The 21,046-nt window shown below is 40.5% G+C and overlaps 1 protein-coding gene across 3 annotated transcripts in view; it reads left to right on the top strand.

Moving 5' to 3' along the window:
- LOC110530213 (thymocyte selection-associated high mobility group box protein TOX) overlaps positions 1-21,046 on the top strand; it is a 57,612-nt gene that overhangs the window by 20,199 nt on the left and 16,367 nt on the right. For 2 of the 3 annotated variants that reach the window (XM_036985770.1, XM_036985769.1), the window contains exons 2-4: positions 3,285-3,350; positions 8,265-8,372; positions 18,527-18,772. In XM_036985770.1, coding sequence (XP_036841665.1) covers positions 3,285-3,350; positions 8,265-8,372; positions 18,527-18,772 — 420 coding nt within the window. The remainder of the gene's footprint in view (positions 1-3,284; positions 3,351-8,264; positions 8,373-18,526; positions 18,773-21,046) is intronic. The other variant, XM_036985771.1, reaches the window with a different exon arrangement.

A 21,046-nucleotide genomic window follows, 5' to 3' on the forward strand; every position in this document is an offset into this window, starting at 1 on the left:
ACATCAGTCAGGAAGTTAAAGCTTGGTCGCAAATGTGTCTTCCAAATGGACAATGACCCCAAGCATACTTCCAAAGTTGTGGCAAAATGGCTTAAGGACCACAAAGTCAAGGTATTGGAGTGGCCATCACAAAGCCCTGACCTCCAATCCATAGAAAATGTCAGTTACACCAGCTCTGTCAGGAGGAATGGGCCAAAATTCACCCAACTCATTGTGGGAAGGTTGTGGAAGGCTACCCAAAACGTTTGACCCAAGTTAAACAATTTAAAGGCAATGCTACCAAATAGTAATTGAGTGCATGTTTATTTCTGACCCACTGGGAATGTGATGAAAGAAATAAAAGCTCTCTACTATTATTCTGACATTTCCCATGCACAAAATAAAGTGGTGATCCTAACTGACCTAAAACAGGGAATTTTTACTAGAATTAAATGTCAGGAATTGTGAAAAACTGAGTTTAAATGTATTTGGCTAAGGTGTATGATAACTTTTGACTTCAACTGTATATGCCCTACTTATTAGCGTTACATTGCTGTTGGCCTATTTGTGAACAGCAGAACACATCTGGGGTTTATCTAACAGTGGTGTAAGTCACTAAGGCTAACAAAAGTAGCGCTCCCCGTGTGTTTGTGTGGTCTCACAGCATGTCAATGTATTGGTTTATTAGCTTGGGTGTTTATGTTGGCAATGCTCTACAGTTTACACTTCACTTCCATCCTTATGTAACTTTATGGAAGAAGAGGAGGGAGTGAGAGGGAGAGAGAGGGAGAGAATGTCAGAGAAAGAGAGAGAGAGATAGAAAAAAAACACTTTTGTTGAGAACACTCTGAGCACATGTTATACTCTGCGAGAGAGTCAAGTCTCACAAAACTTATATACACTGAACAAGAATATAAACGCAACATGCAACAATTTCAAAGATTTTACCGAGTTGTAGTTCATCGAAGGAAATCAGTCCATTTAAATAAATTCATTAGGTCCTAATCTATGAATTTCACATGACTGGGCTTGGGCTCAGCCATGGGTGGGTCTGGGGGGGTCATAGGCCCACCCACTGGGGAGCCAGGCCCAGCCAATCAGAGTTTGAGTTTTTCCTCACAAAAGAGCTTTATTACAGACAGAAATACTCCTCAGTTTCATCAGCTGTGCGGTTGGCTGGTCTCAGACGATCCTGCAGATGAAGAAGCCAGATCCTGGGCTGGCGTGTTTACACGTGGTCTTCGGTTGTGAGGCCGGTTGGATGTACTGCCAAATTCTAGGTGGCTTATGGTAGAGAAATTAACATTAAATGATCTGGCAACAGCTCTGTTGGACATTCCTGCAGTCAGCATGTCAATTGCACGCTCCCTCAAAACTTGAGACATCTGTGGCATTGTGCTGTGTGACAAAACTGCACATTTTAGAGTGGCCTTTTATTGTCCCCAGCACAAGGTGCACTTGTGTAAAGATCATTCTGTTTAATCAGCTTCTTGATATTTCACCCCTGTCAGGTGGATGGATCATCTTGGCAAAGGAGAAATGCTCACTAACAGGGATGTAAACAAATTTGTGCACAACATTTGAGAGAAATACTTTCTTTTTGCGGATGAAACGTTTCTGGGATCTTTTATTTCAGTTCATGAAAAATAGGACCTACACTTTTTATGCTCAGTATAGATTGTTTTTCCAGTGCTGCTGTTGCGAGTCTGTTTCATGTTCCATGGACACATGCAGCTGTTCCATGTAATCATTCATAATGCAAAGGAGTGGGTTCATTCTGAGAAATGAGTGTCTGTGTTCCTAACCCTATGACTCCCCTTTCCTTGGACTGCCAGACAGACGCTCCAGTCTAAACTGTGTGGAGAGATAGAGGGGAATCGGGTTACAAGAGGTCAGCCATGACACCCTGTTTTGGCTTTTTGTTAATTTTGTCATCCGATCGCTCATTTGCATCGGTGTGACAGCTGGCAAATGGAAAACAGTCGTTTGTCCAGTGTCTACCTGCGTGGATGGGTTTCACTTTTTTCTTGTTCTTTTTCTAAAGGTAGCTTCTTGTACGAACAGTGTGGTCCCTTGTAGAACAGGTGAACGGGATGGTTAGAACAGGATGCTACTGCTGAGGTTGAGACAGACAGAGTTCTTTGTCCAATCAGCTCATGTTAAAACCTGTCCTAGAACCAATCACAACTCTGTATCTTGTATCCAATTCTGATATGAACTAATCCCTTTCAGGTGATATTCCCTGTGTTTTATTTCTTTAAATAGCAGTCTGTTGGAAGCCATTTGTGGTCAGGCACAGTTAAGATCTACTTTAACACTGAGTGGAGTTGTAGCAAAACACGTTCATTTCCCAGGTTTCCCATACAGCTGGTCCTTCTCGACTCCTTCATCATTGACTCTGCTAAAACACACTTAGGATAACGGGAGAGATAACTAGTTAAACACTCTGGGCTGGGGATTCAAAACAGTTCCCTACTACAGACCCATTTCACGAATTCATACTGACATCAAAAGAGAAAGAGCTTATTTGTTTGGCGAGACATCTAATAATGTGTCAGAAGTCAGCCTTAACTAAGAGATCCCAGATGTTAAGAGAGAAGGGGATAGAGGGAAATGAAGGACAATGCAGTATGTAAATACAAACTGGAGCACTGCCAACACCTTGGTTAGACTGAACGAATTCATACTGGACAATATGCACTGAATCACAGAAACACAGTGCTCTTGTATTTTGCGCTCTCCAGTTGTGTGTGTGTGTGTGTGTGTTTGGTGATTCACTAACTCAAAGCAGTGTAGTGTAAGTGGAGATGCAGCGTGGACAGACAGACAGACACAGGGCCTTTTCTGTTTTATAACAGATTGCACATGAAAGGATTTCATAAAAGCCTTCCCTTTGTGGCTTGTAATTACTAGTGTGCTAATTGCTTCAAATCGCTGACATCTCAAGTCGATAAGGAGGAGGACTTCAAAGGGAAGACAACAGCAGGAAAACATCAGTTTTCATAGCTAATATAATGTTCTCTTTTCCTCCCACTTCCTCCACCCCTCTATTTCTCTCTCTTCGTCTCTATCTCTCGTTCTCCCTCTCTCCCTCTCTCTCTCTTCCTCTTCGTCTCTTTCTCTCTTTCTCTGTCTCTTTCTCTCCCTTTGTCTCTTTCGCTCTCTCTCTTCATCTCTATCTCTCTTTCATTCTCTCTTTCCCTCGCTCTGCCTCTATATCTCCCTCTCTAACTCTCCTACTCACATACCCAAAATGAAGTGAACAACATTGTAACTGTGTTGTTGTGTTGTCTGTGTGTTTGCAGTACAACAGTGAGACCATGTTCCTGGGCATGCCAGAGGCTGGCCTGGACTTTGTGCCAACCAACCAGGTGGGTTAATTACTCTTCCCCGTGCTTTTGTTTCAAGTCTTAATTAAACACTTTTACGCCGGCGCATCGCTAAATTAGCGCCTGCTATCAGTTGCCACCGTAATCAGGGACTATTATAACATGTAAACAGAGCGTTTAAACCTTGTTGCAGCCTAATCAATGAAGCCGCTAAATGGGTGGGTTGTTAGAGAGCTTTTATTTTCTTCCCAGTTAGATTTACAGTTCTACCTAGCTACACAACCTGATGTCATGGTTTCACTTTGCCATAATTGGATGAACATTGATTTTTGACCCATTAATTCTGCGTGGATACAGGGTTAATTCCACATGGTTACAGGGTTAATTCCACATGGTTACAGGGTTAGTTCCACATGGTTACAGGGTTAATTCCACATGGATACAGGGTTAATTCCACATGTTTACAGGGTTAATTCCACATGGATACAGGGTTAATTCCACATGGTTACAGGATTAATTCTACATGGTTACAGGGTTAATTCCACATGGTTACAGGGTTAGTTCCACATGGTTACAGGGTAAATTCCACATGGTTACAGGGTTAATTCCACATGGTTACAGGGTTAATTCCACATGGTTACAGGGTTAATTCCACATGGATACAGGGTTAATTCCACATGGTTACAGGGTAGATTCCACATGGTTACAGGATTAATTCCACATGGTTACAGGGTTAATTCCACATGGATACAGGGTTAATTCCACATGGTTACAGGGTTAATTCCACATGGTTACAGGGTTAATTCCACATGGTTACAGGGTTAGTTCCACATGGTTACAGGGTTAATTCCACATGGATACAGGGTTAATTCCACATGTTTACAGGGTTAATTCCACATGGATACAGGGTTAATTCCACATGGTTACAGGATTAATTCTACATGGTTACAGGGTTAATTCCACATGGTTACAGGGTTAGTTCCACATGGTTACAGGGTAAATTCCACATGGTTACAGGGTTAATTCCACATGGTTACAGGGTTAATTCCACATGGTTACAGGGTTAATTCCACATGGATACAGGGTTAATTCCACATGGTTACAGGGTAGATTCCACATGGTTACAGGATTAATTCCACATGGTTACAGGGTTAATTCCACATGGATACATGGTTAATTCCACATGGTTACAGGGTTAATTCCACATGGTTACAGGGTTAATTCCACATGGTTACAGGATTAATTCCACTTGGTTACAGGGATAATTCCACATGGTTACAGGGTTAATTCCACATGGATACAGGGTTAATTCCACATGTTTACAGGGTTAATTACACATGGATACAGGGTTAATTCCACATGGTTACAGGATTAATTCTACATGGTTACAGGGTTAATTCCACATGGTTACAGGGTTAATTCCACTTGGTTACAGGGTTAATTCCACATGGATACAGGGTTAATTCAACATGGTTACAGGGTAAATTCCACATGGTTACAGGGTTAATTCCACATGGTTACAGGGTTAATTCCACATGGATACAGGGTTAATTCCACATGGATACAGGGTTAATTCCACATGGTTACAGGGTAAATTCCACATGGTTACAGGGTTAATTCCACATGGGTTACAGGGTAAATTCCACATGGTTACAGGGTTAATTCCACATGGTTACAGGGTTAATTCCACAGGGTTACAGGGTTAATTCCACATGGTTACAGGATTAAAACAGTTAAAACAGGGGTACGTTTATGTATTAATTCAGAGTGGTTAACGTTAGGGCCATTTGGGGAAGGCTTAAAACAAAATAATAAAAAATACTGTAATGTTTCCATTAATTGTCAACAAGTACTCTTCCTGCATGCTAGAAAATAGTGAGGGGGGGCGCCTACAAAGGCCAATATCTATGTCCTTGGGACCTTTTCAAACGTCCAAAATCGACGGCTCTTCCTTGTGACCAGCCTGAGCTACAGCTAGGCTGGGTAGAGTAGACAAGACCTGGGTTCAAATACTATTTGTGCCTATTTGAGTTTGCATGACTTAATGAACCAATAGAATAGTCCCAAAATTGGAAATCCCGCCAATCTGGCACACCCAGCAGGCTAGAGCAAACTATGAAATAGTATTTGAACCCAGGTCTGGTAGAGTAGACTGCTGCTTAAATGGCCTGTAGATTGGCATCTATCACTGAAGAGAGGGGCTTTCATGTGCACATGTGTTGCAGGTCTGTTTCTCCCTATATTGTAGTAGGAGAGCTAGAGTAGCTATCTGCCCTGGGTGGATGGTGGATTATTTCAGGATACTGGTGGTGTGTTCCTGGTGTTGTTGGGGTTGACCTCGGGTGAAACTCATTTTGAGCGTGGAGCGTCTAACAGTGGGCTGTGTGATAAGTGTAAATACCACTCAGATAAGGCCCAGTGGACAGGCTAATGGTTAGGAGAGGGTATCTGTGTGTGTGTGTGTGTGTGTGTGTGTGTGTGTGTGTGCGTGTGCGTGTGCGTGTGTGTGTGCGTGAGTGAGGCCTTAAGGGACGCAACACAATCAAATATTTATAAAGAATCGTATGTTCCTGAGGTAGCCATCATGGCCAGATGAGAGAGTCTTTCATGTAGCTATAATTTCCTATTTATTGTGTTTTAGTTCAAACACAGTGTTCCTGTCTGTAGGAAATGGGTAATTAACTGACTTTGTTAATTAACTAAAGGCTTTTTGTTAATTAGCCTTTTGTCTGGGGACTGTAGCGAAATGGAGGTCGCTAGCATTACAGGAAGCATTGGTATCACAAATTGCTCCTAAAATAGGATATTTTCAAGTATTGTGGTGGCAGCATCATGTTCTGGGTATGCTTGTCACCGGCCAGGACTGGAGAGTTTGTCAGGATCATAAAAAGATATGAAAGGAGCAAAGCCAAGCTAAAAAGTTAGATTAAACCCTGCCTCAGTCTTCTGAATACATAACCATGGGATACAGTTTTATTTTTCAGCGGGACAGTTACACACATTGTAATGCCAAAGACCCACCAGAATAGCAGTGTTCCTGAATGGTCAAGTCTCAGTCCGGATTTAAATCTACTCTAAAGTCACAGACAAGGTTTGAATATTGCTATCCATCAATGACTCCCAACCAAATTTACTGAGCTTGAGCAATCTTGACAATAATAATGGATACATGTTGCCCTAAGAGTTGTTCTTGGTAGAAGCTTATTCAAAAATATTCACAGCTGTAATGGCTGTCAAAGGTGCTTCCACCAATTATTAAGTCTGGGGTGTGAAGTCATACGTAATCGAGACAACTTCGGTTTTGAGGTTTGATTCATTTGGAAAATGTTGTATAATTATTTATTTTTTGATAAAAACAATTTGTGGTATCCAATTGATTAGTAGCTACTATCTTGTCTCCCGTACGTGCTCGGGAGAGACGAAGGTTGAAAGTCATGCATCCTCCGATTCACAACCCAACCAAGCCGCACTGCTTCTTAACACAGCGCCATCCAACCCGGAAGCCAGCTGCACCAATGTGTCGGAGGAAACACTGTGCACCTGGCAACCTTGGTTAGCGCGCACTGCGCCTGGCCCGCCACAGGAGTCGCTGGTGCGCGATGAGATAAGGATTTCCCTACCGGCCAAACCCGGACGATGCTGGGCCAATTGTGCGTCGCCCCACGAACAACATTTTCTTAGCCTACATATCAATACATACAGAAAAACTATCTAGGTCAAGTTAACACTTTTTTTATTCAGTTGAATTTCTTCTTCTTGTGAAATAGAAGTGTTATGAATTAGTTATACCTGGGGAAAATCACATCGATCGAAAATAAGGTTTACAGTCAGGTTAGTGGAATATTGTGTTGGGGAATTATTATTTGGGGTTTCGTGGTATGCCACATAACTTAAAATGTGTAAAGGTATTGTTTCAGAAGAATTCACACCTTCCAGCACGCATATATGAAACACCCTTCACTATAGTCAGAAACACATTTACTGAGGTGTGCATGCCTGGTGCATTTGTTTCAGCAGAGATGTTAAAACGTGTATAATTCATAGCCATGCAATCTGAGTAATATGCTGAACCCAATCCCCCCACATCTCACTTTTAACCATCTTAGGCAATGTGTATTTGACAGGATGTGAATAATGAATAAAAATCAATTATGAAAGTATGCATCTGTCGAGGTCAACATTGTTATGTCATTCTGCATCAGACAGTGTTTTGCATCATGTGTATGGACATAATTGAATCTACTGTATACCACTCACACAGTCGGTCGTATCCATGACAACCTTTATTTTATTTACGGAAAATATTTTGATCATTTACTTAGTCATAGAGATTGCCAGATGCCCCCATAATGAACTCCTAAGGGATTTGTTTATATGGTGTATTCCCATTCCAGAAGGAGAGACAACATTAATAAATAATATTGGAGGTATTATTAATATGGATATAGGGTATTGTAGAGGGAGTACTCAGGAATGTATGGGGGAAATATATTTCATTATGGCACAGCTGCCTACATTGGAGCACTCTCGTGCCCTTATATAGTCCATGTAGTGCTAAAGTTGATATGTATTACACATGTACATGAACAGATATCGATATCCATACAATTTATGGATATATACATAAATGGAAATATTTCTGTAATAGTAAATATCTTACCATAGTGGGCTACATTCAGGTCTCTTGGAAAATAGACTTTATCTCAATGAGGCTAACCTGGATATATGACGGTTAGATAAAGCATCCTGGTTGTCCAGAGACCAGCATGTTGCTCTGCTGTTTGTCATTGTTCTCTAGACACTGATCTAAGGCCAGTTTTACATTCCCACTCCAATGATTATTTGGCCTAATTTGAGGAGGTGGATCTGACCCTAGATCTGTGCCTAAGGGTCCTTCCTTCCTCCCCTCTATGACCCTGTGGTGACCATTGACCTTTCTGTGTCCCCCTCTGGTAGTTCCGTGTGCCTCCCAACCCCCACCAGACGCAGACCAGCGCCAAGCAGACTGGACCCCTGTGGAAACGAGAAGGCTCTGCTCACTCCGATGGCCCCCGGCTACCCTGGGTAAATATACAAGAACAAGTACAACACCAGTGGGTTTTAGGGCTCAGACGCAAGGCAGGCAGACACTGGACACACCACGTCATTTCAACGTGAATAATTGGGTAATATTTGGTTGATACCTTGACCAATGAGATACCAACCTATTTTCACCCATTCAGAAATGCAGCCAAAAGTTTGTTAAATTCCAAATGTGTTAGCTATCACTTTCAACCATCTAAAAGGTGCAACCAAATTCCACTGGAAAATCTATGTCTGACTTTTGGTTCAGAAGTCACCGAAATGTGTTACCACTGCGCTTTCAACCATCTAAAAGCACAACATAGTTCAAATGGGAATACAATGTCAGATATTTTGTTCATATATACAGCGAGGGGAAAAAGTATTTGATCCCCTGCTGATTTTGTACATTTTCCCACTAACAAAGAAATGATTAGTCTATCATTTTAATGGTAGGTTTAATTGAACAGTGAGAGACAGAATAACAACAAAAAAATCCAGAAAAACGCATGTCAGAAATGTTATAAATTGATTTGCATTTTAATGAGGGAAATAAGCATTTGACCCTTCTGCAAAACATGACTTAGTACTTGGTGGCAAAACCCTTGTTGGAAATCACCAAGGTCAGACATTTCTTGTAGTTGGCCACCAGGTTTGCACACATCTCAGGAGGGATTTTGTCCCACTCCTCTTTGCAGATCTTCTCCAAGTCATTAAGGTTTCGAGGCTGACTTTTGGCAACTCGGACCTTCAGCTCCCTCCACAGATTTTCTATGGGATTAAGGTCTGGAGACTGGCTAGGCCACTCCAGGACATTAATGTGCTTCTTCTTGAGCCACTCCTTTGTGTCCTTGGCCATGTGTTTTGGGTCATTATGCTGGAATACCCATCCACGACCCATTTTCAATGCCCTGGCTGAGGGAAGGAGACCCAAGATTTGACTGTACATGGCCCCGTCCATCGTCCCTTTGATGCGGTGAAGTTGTCCTGTCCACTTAGCAGAAAAACACCCCCAAAGCATAATGTTTCCACCTCTATGTTTGACGGTGGGGATGGTGTTCTTGGGGTCATAGGCAGCATTCCTCCTCCTCCAAACATGGCGAGTTGAGTTGATGCCAAAGAGCTCCATTTTGGTCTCATCTGACCACAACACTTTCACCCAGTTGTCCTCTGAATCATTCAGATGTTCATTGGCAAACTTCAGACGGGCATGTATATGTGTTTTCTTGAGCAGGGGGACCTTGCGGGCGCTGCAGGATTTCAGTCCTTCACAGCGTAGTGTGACCAATTGTTTTCTTGGTGACTATGGTCCCAGCTGCCTTGACATCATTGACAAGATCCTCCCGTGTAGTTCTGGGCTGATTCCTCACCGTTCTCATGATCATTGCAACTCCACGAGGTGAGATTTTGCATGGAGCCCCAGGCCGAGGGGGATTGACAGTTCTTTTGTGTTTCTTCCATTTGCGAATAATCACACCAACTGTTGTCACCTTCTCACCAAGCTGCTTGGCGATGGTCTTGTAGCCCATTCCAGCCTTGTGTAGGTCTACAATCTTGTCCCTGACAAATACTTGTTCCCCCTCACTGTATAGAACAACTTAATGTGTTGTCACTGTGCTATATCTAATAGTACAACCAAATGGCCTGGATTGTAACTGAGATTATTAAAGTACATGGTGCAAGTGATCAATGCCCTTTCGAGATTCTGCGCAGATTATTAGAGCAGTTGTGGAGCTCTCCACAGACCTGTGACCTTTCCGTGTTACCTGCGTGTTACCTCCGTGTTACCTGCGTGTTACCTGCGTGTTACCTCCGTGTTACCTTGAACATGCACGCGTTCTATGATTACATTAAAATACATGTATCGTTACAGTAACCTCAAAATGTGGATATTTTACTCATTTTATAGTTGAATAAATACTGTCCCAAGTTTGAAAGATATTCTTAACTTTAGCCCATGTACTGTATTACAAAAAGTCATATTAAATTGTGTTTGGTTGACAACACAACCAAATATCAACATTTTAAAGGAGATGTATCTACTGCTTGGATTAGTTCCATCTGAGCCACTGGCTTAATCTTCTTCTTTAACTTTCATTTTTGGTTCAAATGGAGACATAAATCCAGCATGTCATTTGTTAACTTTTTGACAAGTTAATAGGCTATTTACTGTATTGCAAAAGCGATATTGAATTGTGTTTCTTTGTCGGCGCAACCAAATATCAATATTTAAAGGAGATGTATCTCCTGCTTGGATAGTTCCATCTGTGCCACTGAGTCTGGCTTTAATTCCAGTTTGTCTACAAATGAATCATTTATATGGATTCACTTCTCCATTTCAACCAAATATCTAAGTTAAAGAATAGGACTAAATCAAATAAAACTTTAAATGCACTTTAAATACAGTTTGATTTGATGTAGTCATATTCTTTAACTTAGATTTTTGGTTTAGATGGAGACGAGAATCCCCAATTTGTTTTTATTTACTTGTAGATTCCATTTGAAATCAACTAAAGCTTGAAACCCTAAGCCTAGTTTTGTTGTCTATGTTGTCTATGTTTTGTTGAATCCTGGGTTGAATTTTAAAAAATTTAAACAATTTCAATTTAATTTAAACAATTCTCTCCAAAGTGCGTTATGACAATGTTTCAAACCAAAGGTCACCATTATACTATGAGTCAAAAAGCCCTCATTACTTTGGCATATTGAGGATGAAGAATGATTCATTATGAAAGATGACTCCCACACACACATTTTGTTTCTCTATCCCCTCACTCTCTTTCTCCCTCCATACTCCCCCTTGTCCCAGTCTGTCCATTCATATGTCTGTCTGCTTTTCCCTTCCCTCCTCATCCCTCTTTCATTTACACCCAGACACACATCACACACATACAGTACTGTATATATATATATATATATGATACAGCCCAGGATCGAACCAGGGTCAGTTGTGATGCCTCTAGCACTGAGATGCAGTGCCTTAGACTGCTGTGCCACTCGGGAGCTAAATGCTTAGTTTGTAAATTATGTCTGAGTGTTGGAGTGTTCCCCTGGCTATCCTGAATAAAAACAAGACAATTGTGTGTTCTAGTTTGCTTAATATAGGAACTTACTTTTAATACTTAGGTACATTTTAGCAATTACATTTACTTTTGATACTTAAGTATATTTAATACCAAATACTTTTAGACTTTTACTTAAGTAGTATTTTACTGGGTGACTTTCACTTTTACTTGAGTCATTTTCTATTAAGGTATCTTTACTTTTACTCAAGTATGACAATTTAGTACTTTTTCCACCACTGATCTTCTGTGTACCACCCCTACCTTGTCACAACACAACTGACTGGCTCAAACACATTAAGAAGGAAAGAAATTCCACAAATTAACTTTTAACAAGGCACACCTGTTAACTGAAATGCATTCCAGGTGACTACCTCATGAAACTGGTTGTGAGAATGCCAAGAGTGTGAGAAGTTGTCATCAAGGCAAAGGATGAATCTCAAATATAAAATGTATTTTGATTTGTTTAGCACTTTTTTGGTTACTACATTATTCTATATGTGTTATTTCATACTTTTGATGTCTTCCCTATTATTCTACAATGTAGAAAATAGTTAAAATTAAGAAAAACCTTTGAATGAATAGTTGTGTCCAAACTTTTGACTGGTACTGTATTGTATATATACACACACATGTTTGTTTTACTATCCTTGTGGGGACAAAACAATTGATTCCCATTCAAAATCAAACCCTAACCCTAACCCTAATTCTAATCTTAATTGTAACCCTAAACCTAACTCCTAAACCTCTAATCCTAATTCTAATCTTAATGGTAACCCTAAACCTAACCCTAACTCCTAAACCTCTAATCCTAATTCTAATCTTAATGGTAACCCTAAACCTAACCCTAACTCCTAAACCTCTAATCCTAATTCTAATCTTAATTGTAACCCTAAACCTAACCATAACTCCTAAACCTCTAATCCTAATTCTAATCTTAATGGTAACCCTAAACCTAACCCTAACTCCTAAACCTCTAATCCTAATTATAATCTTAATTGTAACCCTAAACCTAACCCTAACTCCTAAACCTCTAACCCTAATTCTAATCTTAATTGTAACCCTAAACCTAACTCCTAAACCTCTAACCCTAATTCTAATCTTAATTGTAACCCTAAATCCTAAACCTCTAACCCTAATTCGAATCTTAATTGTAACCCTAAACCTAACTCCTAAACGTCTAAACCTAATTCTAATCTTAATTGTAGCCCTAAACCTAACTCCTAAATCTCTAACCCTAATTCTAATCTTAATTGTAACCCTAAATCCTAAACCTCTAAATCTAATTCTAATCTTAATTGTAACCCTAAACCTAACTCCTAAACCTCTAACCCTAATTCTAATCTTAATTGTAACCTTAAATCCTAAACGTCTAATCCTAATTCTAATCTTAATTGTAACCCTAAACCTAACTCCTAAACCTCTAAACCTAATTCTAATCTAATTGTAACCCTAAACCTAACCCATAAGCCTAAAATTGCCTTTTTTTTATTTGTGGGGACCAGCGAAATGTCCAATTATTCCTTGTTTTACTATCCTTGTGAGGACTTCTGGTCCCCACAAGGACAGTAAAACCAAAAACACAAGCATACCTCACATGCTCTGTTTCCTTTGGGATCAGGACATTTGTTTTATTGGCAGCAACAGTTCTGTTCACCTTGAACCTAAGCTCTCAGCAGCAGACAGGGTTGAGCAACATCACAGCAGTGCATTGCTCTCAAACAAGCCAGGCAGAAAACACACCACAGAATAGAATTACGAACCCCTAAAACCGATCAGAGTCTGAGATCAAAGCTGTCACAGAGTTATGAGTCAAAAACGTTTGAATTTAGAATCCAAAATGTTTGAATAACTATCCCAGAACAAAATATGTTTGATTCTTCATGTTCCCTCTTGGTTCAGTAGGCGATTGAAGATAAATGTCGGGTAAATGAGGTTTGGGCTGTCCTTAGGTTGATTTCTTCTTATATTGTGGAACCTGAACTAGTCTCACATCTTTTAGATTTGTGCTCGGTTGTATGTGTTGAGAGAAATATACAGTGCATTCGGGTAAGTATTCAGACTCCTTGACTTTTTCAATAACAAAAAATACATTACAGCCTTATTCTAAAATGGATTAAATCGTTTTTTTTTTGTTCATGTATCAGACTACATACACCCCATGATGACAGAGCAAAAACAGGTTTTCAGACATTTTTTTTAAACATTTATTAAAAATAAAAAAACAGAAATATAACATTTACATAAGGATTCAGAGCCTTCACTCAGTACTTTGTTGAAGCACCTTTGTCACCGATTACAGCTTCATACCCAAGAGTCAAGAGAGTTCAAAGAGACCAAAGAGTTCACCTTTAGGTGCTTTTTGGCAAACTCCAAGTAGGCTGTCATGTATCTTTTACTGAGGAGTGGCTTCCTTCTGGCCACTCTACCATAAAGGCCTGATTGGTGGAGTGCTGCAGAGATGGTTGTCCTTCTGGAAGGTTCTCCCATCTCCACAGAGAACCCATCGGTCACATCCCTGACCAAGGCCCTTCTCCCCCGATGGCTCAGTTTGGTCGGGCAGCCAGCTCTAGCAATAGTCTTGGTGGTTCCAAACTTCTTCTATTTAAGAATGATGGAGGCCACTGTGTTCTTGGGGACATTCAATGCTGCAGAAATGTTTTGGTGCCCTTCCCCAGATCTGTGCCACGACACAATCCTGTCTCGCAGCTCTACGGACAGTTGCTCCGACCTCATGGCTTGGTTTTTGCTCTGACATGCACTGTCAACTGTGGGGAAAAAACAATTGAATCCATTTTAGAATAAGGCTGGACTGTAGATGGAAAAAGAGAGAGGCAGAAAGAAGTTGTTTCATTATTAATTGCATTGCCAACATTGCAGCTCGCAGATTCTTGTGCCAATAAATCATATTTGAATGTGAATTGAAGGGGAGGGGAGGGGGGGCTTTTCATATGATAGCTTTATATGCCGTTGAGGTAAAATTATCTCATTTTGTTGCGACACACAAGACATATAGAGTCTCTATTTCTTTTTTTGCTTTTTAATCCACATCAATTATTTTACTCAGGCTTATCTTGGGCAAATCTAAAATAGCTATTGTGTTTGTCTTAACTTTTATATCAAACTAATAAACAGTTGATCACTGATTTTTTTTTAAACGAATAAGAAAGTGACTTGCCAGATTAGCCAAATGGTTTATGGGTAGGTTAAGTGCTGAGTGGAATTTTTTTGGGCAAAATAAAACAATAATTATTCATCATAAAAACTGTGTGTAGGCGGTATGGGGCCTTAAATTGGTTGGAGGGAATTCCCCATCTCCCACCCTTCTACCACATACTTAATCTTACAGCATTATTTATGGCATGTTGACTTGAAATAAGTGAATTGAAATGAGAGAAATATCTCGATATGATCAAATTCAGCAGTGGTCTTTTGAAGATTCCTGGTCTGCACTGCACTCATCAGTTGTCACTCATCTTCAAACAGAAATACCATTTTGTGATTTGATGTTGGTTGACGTTGACTTATAAGTCATAGGTCTGTTTTATTTTTTAACTAAGGTTGAAGACTGATAGTCTGCAACTGTTGCTAATCGTAGTCATTCTAGAGGCTAAGCAAAAAACAAAAATTGTCCTGCCGTGTCTTGCAATGTACTAAATATCCTTCTCGTGTTAGGATTTTTTATTTTTCATTTTAAAGGGGCATTTGTAATATGAATACAATATATTTGAATGGATTTAATCAAAATAGGCCCACCAGCAGGCATTTGCATCGTCCTGAGCAGAATGGGACTCAAATGCGATCAATGGAATGCAGACCTCGGGGGAAAGTGGATATTCGTCTAATCCATTATGATTTTTGTGTTCTAACAGACCCACAAGGTGGTTTACTAAAAATGGATTTGGAAATATTTGGCTGTTTTTGCTGCATAATATTTAGAAATGGTCCTTTTCGGGGTTCGAAAAAATGCTAACTCCCTTTCGTGTAAGCTGGTAGCATATAGTGGCCACATAGAAAGCGGTGGTGGTACTTGAAGATGTAATGCAGTTGATTGGTGACGATGACACAAGCATGTATTGGGTTTGACCTCTTATACTCCGATTTTTACCCGAAAATAATGTGAAATACAATCCACACATACGCAATAGCCAAACAATAGGCAAAATTGTATAGGGGGAAATGAGGAGATTCTGAATCTTTCCCCTACGGGGGTGGGGGTGGGGGGGGGGGCACGTGAGTGGCGTTGCCATGGTATTTCCATTGTTTTGCTCGAGTTTGATTGATCTCTTTACCGCATCTATTGTTCTCGACTGAAAAGGACAATGGGCGATTGAAGAGAATGACACACACACACACATATATATATATATATATATATATATTCAGGACAAGGCTTGATATTAGAAAAGGTGCTTACACGGGGCAATATGAAGGTTTTGGTTTTGACAAATGAATGGCAGCATGCAAGACCTTTCAGATAAAGAACAACTACTTGGTAATACGGCCTTCCGATACTGTCCATGTTAGTTTGGAACATTTTTTTCTTTAGGGTGCTAATTAGCACAAGGCTACAGCTGTGTGGGCGTACTGTATCTGTACTGGAGGTGCAATATGTTACCTATCTTTCTATTTTTATTCACTACAGATGGTGTCGGTGTGTTAGAATGGGAGGACAACATGAAACAACACGTCGTGTTTGTCTTCATCATATTATCCGAGACCAAATAGACTGAACAGTAACAAATATCACTGTATTGACCTCTGATACCATGACCTGGACATCCAATTCCTCACCTTTAGAACAAATTATGATAACGTCAGTAAAAGACAGGATGATCTCTCTCTCTGTCTCTCTCTCTCTCTATCTCTATCTCTCTCTCTCTCTCTCTCTCTCTCTCTCTCTGCCTTTTTCTCTTTCTCTCTCTGCTCTCTCTCTCTGCCTTTCTCTCTCTCACTCTGCCTCTCTCTCTCCGCTTCTCTCTCTGCCTCTCTCTCTGCTTCTCTCTCTCTTTCTGCCTCTCTCACTCTGCCTTTCTCTCTCTGTCTGCCTCTCTGCTTCTCTCTCTCTTTCTGCCGCTCTCTCTCTCTCTCTCTCTCTCTCTCTGCCTCTCTCTCTCTCAATTGGAGATTTGTCTCTCTTCTCTCGTGTTGATCACGTGGTATGTAGCAGCACACCATCACTCTCAAGTTAGACATAATGTTGCTGTGTGTCTGGCTTCTGAGCAAACAACCCAAGTTCTCCCAAGACTCTTCAGTGTGAGTTATCAGAAAACCAGAGTAAAGATGGGTGTGTTTTTCTAGGAGGGCCGCAGAATGTAATAACAACGACTACACCAGAACTCTGCACAGGAAGTGACAGTTAAATAACTGTCATGTTTGTTGTTGTTATGTAATTATCAATGTTTTATGCCCATACTTTAAAACGTCTTTGACACAACATTGACTTGGCCTTTTCCGTTCCTATATAAGGTATTTCTGTAGGCCTATGTATCGTGAAAATGAAATAATTTGTCAAATTTGAAGTATCAATATCAAAGTAACCATAGACAACAACAATTGTGGCATCTGTTGTTGTTTTTACGACAGCTAAATAATGTATTGTTCCTGAAAACCTTACTGTATGAATTATGCCAACGTATTTCACACCAACCAACCAAAGTTGACATCTGTGAGAGGAAACACAATCAAATATGCAAATGTGTGCGAAACGTTGGCTTTCGGCAGGGAAGGAAAGAGAAGTTGAAGGAAGCTCATTAAAACCATTATTGCCATCTTTTGGAAGAACAGTTGGGCTGCTATTTATTTCAGTAGTGATAGGTTTCTGAACTGATTCTCTGCCTAATTGCCTGGAGTTGGCTTTCTGTCAGCTCCATTTTGTTTTCAGCAAAATAAAAGCTGTAAATTAGCCGTAATGAAAATCTTGGAGGGAATCAACAAGGAGTTAGTAGAGGCAGAACGTAACTCCTGAGCCCGCCGATGATGCTGGGAAAAAAAGTCGCTTCTGGGGGAGAGAGAAAAAGAAAACATTTCAAGTTGTATCAGAAGGTTGACTTGTTGTGCTGTCTTCTTTTGGAAAGCTTCACCGAGTTAACTGAAACCTTCCGAGTCGTACTGATCAAGAGCAATTGAACGTGTTAAACAGTTCTCTCCCTTGATGGAAATAATTCATCTTCCAGAGCTGTATAGATGTAGATCATAACTCATATTTCCCGTTGATTCAAAGTGATTGCATTTTGTTGCAGTGTTTACCAAATAATTCATGTATTTGCCTCAGATTTATACCGCCTTTCATCTGCCTTGGCTGTTTTACATTTTTCCCCGGCGAGCTATAAAGGGGTCGAAAGAGATTGGGAGGGAGGGAAGGACATAGGGCTTTTAAAAGACATAGAATACAGCACAGCCAAGTGGAACTGACTGTCAAGACGCATAAAAGAAGCCTTTCGTTTGAAGTTAATGAGGGAACATTTACATACATTTATCTACGCTCAAACCCCCTTTTATTTAGCCTGAATCATTGAAAAACATGCCCAAATACATTCACACACATTTGTTGACATGCAAAATGAGATTATATGTATCCTATGTGTAGTTGATCATTAATGCATGAATTAATTCAAGTAATCATGATTGCATCAACGATGATGATTAATCCTCATTGTTGGTATCGTTGATCATAAAAAAAAATTGTTTGAGGCTGTGTACATCATTAGTCCTAATTGCCTACTAATAATAGCATCAATTCACGAGGTATTTACAGACGTCCCATTGCACAGTCTTAATAAAGACTCATGGAACCATAGTAGTCTATTAATGAGGACTAGAATGATCTGATGTAATCTGCATGTTCTGTATTGCGGTGCTGTAGCTGAGCGTTAGTGTTATAATACTGTAATAATAATGAATTGGATTTATTTTCCAGTCACTCAAAGAGCTTTACATTGTCCACTACTACCAAAGTGTAGCATCCACCTCTATTATGTTCCTAGGCCTAATGTGTTTGACTGCCCAGTTTGGGTGGACTTGCATATCCACTTAAAAACATTTTCTAAATGATCATTTTGTCATATTATTTCTTCTTCTCCTCTTCTTTTGCAGTCCTACCCAGTGCCCAGTTTGGGGGATGAAGACTTCAACATTCCCCCCATCACGCCTCCCACCATCCCAGAACACATGCTGCACCCCCACCTACCAGAGTCGGAGTCTGGCTCCTACCACCCGCTGGCACCCTCTCACTCCCAGAGTGGCCTGCACCCCTTCCACTTGCAGGGAATGGACATGATGGGTCAGGATGGAGGGCTGTTGAGCCAAAATGGCGGCCTAATGTCCAGCACCCTGTCTGTGGTGAGTCTAGCCTGATGCCACTAGCAAGCAGTGTGCAGAGATCACTGTAAATACGTAAGTGGGTTTTTCTGTTCTGGATGGCAGCTGTGGGTGCAGGCACGTGTTCCATCCCAGCAACAACACACCTCATCCAACGAATCAAGGTCTTGACGATTAGCCGGTTAGTTCAGTCATATGTGTTAGCACTGGGAAAGAACAAAAACCTGGAAACACATTGGGTCTCCGGGACCAGGATCGAGGAACGGTATTCTTTTGGATGACCCATGAGTTGTCAGTTGGTTGATTAAGATTTTCCCCCTTCATTTCATTCGAAATCGAAAACAAACTGGTGGGGTGACATTCAGCAGAAATACGCTCAATTCAAGTCTTGACTTTTCAAGAAGTGGAGAAATGAAACCTAAACTTTTGGATTTGTCTTTCCTTGCAGAAACCTCACGATGTGATAGGTGACATGACTAATCGTGGTTTACCACTCTGCATAGGTATTGGACCTAATCTCCCATTCGAGTCAAAGTGAAACTTCTCACGTCCCGCTCTCAGCCAGAGGTTCTTTCTGCCTTTGGCCATGTTCACCACGTTCACCGATAAACAACAATATTATGTCTCAACAGCACCTTCACCACTGAGGAACGACATGATTGCACTGTGTGCTGTCTACATGCTCTTCATGGTTTTCCCTGCTGCATATTTATTTCCATTAATCAGACAGGTGTAGCTGTGTAGCTCCACACAACCCTGTTCTTGAACCATATAACCCAATTTCGGGTTTTCAATGTGGAGCTTAAAGGTCCCGCACAGTCAAAATCATGTTTTTAATAAAAATGTCCTGATTTGAATGGAACCAGATCAAAGTAGGATGACCAAAGTATGAAAAATGACTGTAGTTGGTACATTGCTAGGTTTTGGTCCGCTCCCTTGTGTCAAAAATTAGAGTTCAGGAGGCGGGATTATTAAGGGCTTAGTTTGACATTTCAGTAATTTAGCTGAAACTCTTATGCAGAGATTTTAACCAGTGACCTTATGGTTAATGGCCCACTGCTCTTAACCGCTAGGCTATCTGCCACCCTATCACACGAAGCCCCTCATTTTAATACACCAATGGTAACATCTTATTCTCTTACCTAATTTAAATAATACCACCTTGTAACTATCATCACAGAGGGTGTGTTCGCAGAGGGCTGTGGTTTGCATAGCTAGCTCGGTAGTCTACTGGTGCCAAAATTTTACTTGTGTCAGCAAAGATACTTAAAGGATTCCCTTTCATCTGTGTCTGCTGTTAGCTGGTTAGTGGCATACAGAGGAGGCTGATGGGAGGAGATATAGGAGGATAGGCTCATTGTAATGGAATGGAATGAATGGAATTAAGCCTCACTGAATTTACTCAAATTCTGAGCATTTTTTTCATCCCCCAAAAATATTATTGGTGATGTTTTGGTCACTTAAAAGGCTATTTTACATTTGAATCAGAATGACTGTGCGGGACCTTTAATGATTTCCAAGTTTGGCCATCACAGCCTATTTTCCACTTTAAGCCAAGCATTTGAGCTACCACTATATTATGTTTCACATTCACTCGGTAGCTAAAACACTTCGAAACATGAGTGTTTTCTATTGCTCAGCATTCGTAAACTACTTTTACTAAAAGGAAATAGGAGCTCAGATAGGATGACGTGCCGGCTGAAAGATTCCCCAGATTGACAAAGGGCATTTTGTTCCCGTTCACCTTAATGTTCTCACAGAACATCCATTTAGAGTGGCTATGAATTATGGTTGCCAGGCAACGGGGCCGAGAGCTTGTTGCCACGGCGAGGAATGAAAGAGGCTGGTCGATTCTATTGGTCTGGGGCATTAGCCTCATGTCTTTTTCTATACGTTTAGCCTTCATTCTCTCAGTCTCTGGCCATTCATTGTTATTAAGCACCGATAGTTGATTATAATGAACGCCATTTGAGTAAGTGTTAGATTAATAGGTAAATCGTCTAAGAGAAATTCACTTCTGCAGATGTGATTTTTTTCACAGAACTGGGGATAAAAGCAGTGTATCGTCTAACCTTTTAAATTGTGGAAGATATTGAGAGGAAAATGTCTGGTTCAGGGAAAACGATGTAGGCCTACAGATAAGTAGTTTCCTCTCCCTGTAGTTTTAAATGGAATAAATTACAATCTCATTTACATTTTTATATTTTTTTACCAGCATTCCACTGCCACCAATTTCCTGTTTGTAATGCACTAATTTGCCATTTTTTTCTCATAGAAATCCATCCACATGTTATT

The sequence above is a fragment of the Oncorhynchus mykiss genome, chromosome 8 (genome assembly GCF_013265735.2).
Source record: "Oncorhynchus mykiss isolate Arlee chromosome 8, USDA_OmykA_1.1, whole genome shotgun sequence".
Lineage (NCBI taxonomy): Eukaryota > Metazoa > Chordata > Actinopteri > Salmoniformes > Salmonidae > Oncorhynchus > Oncorhynchus mykiss.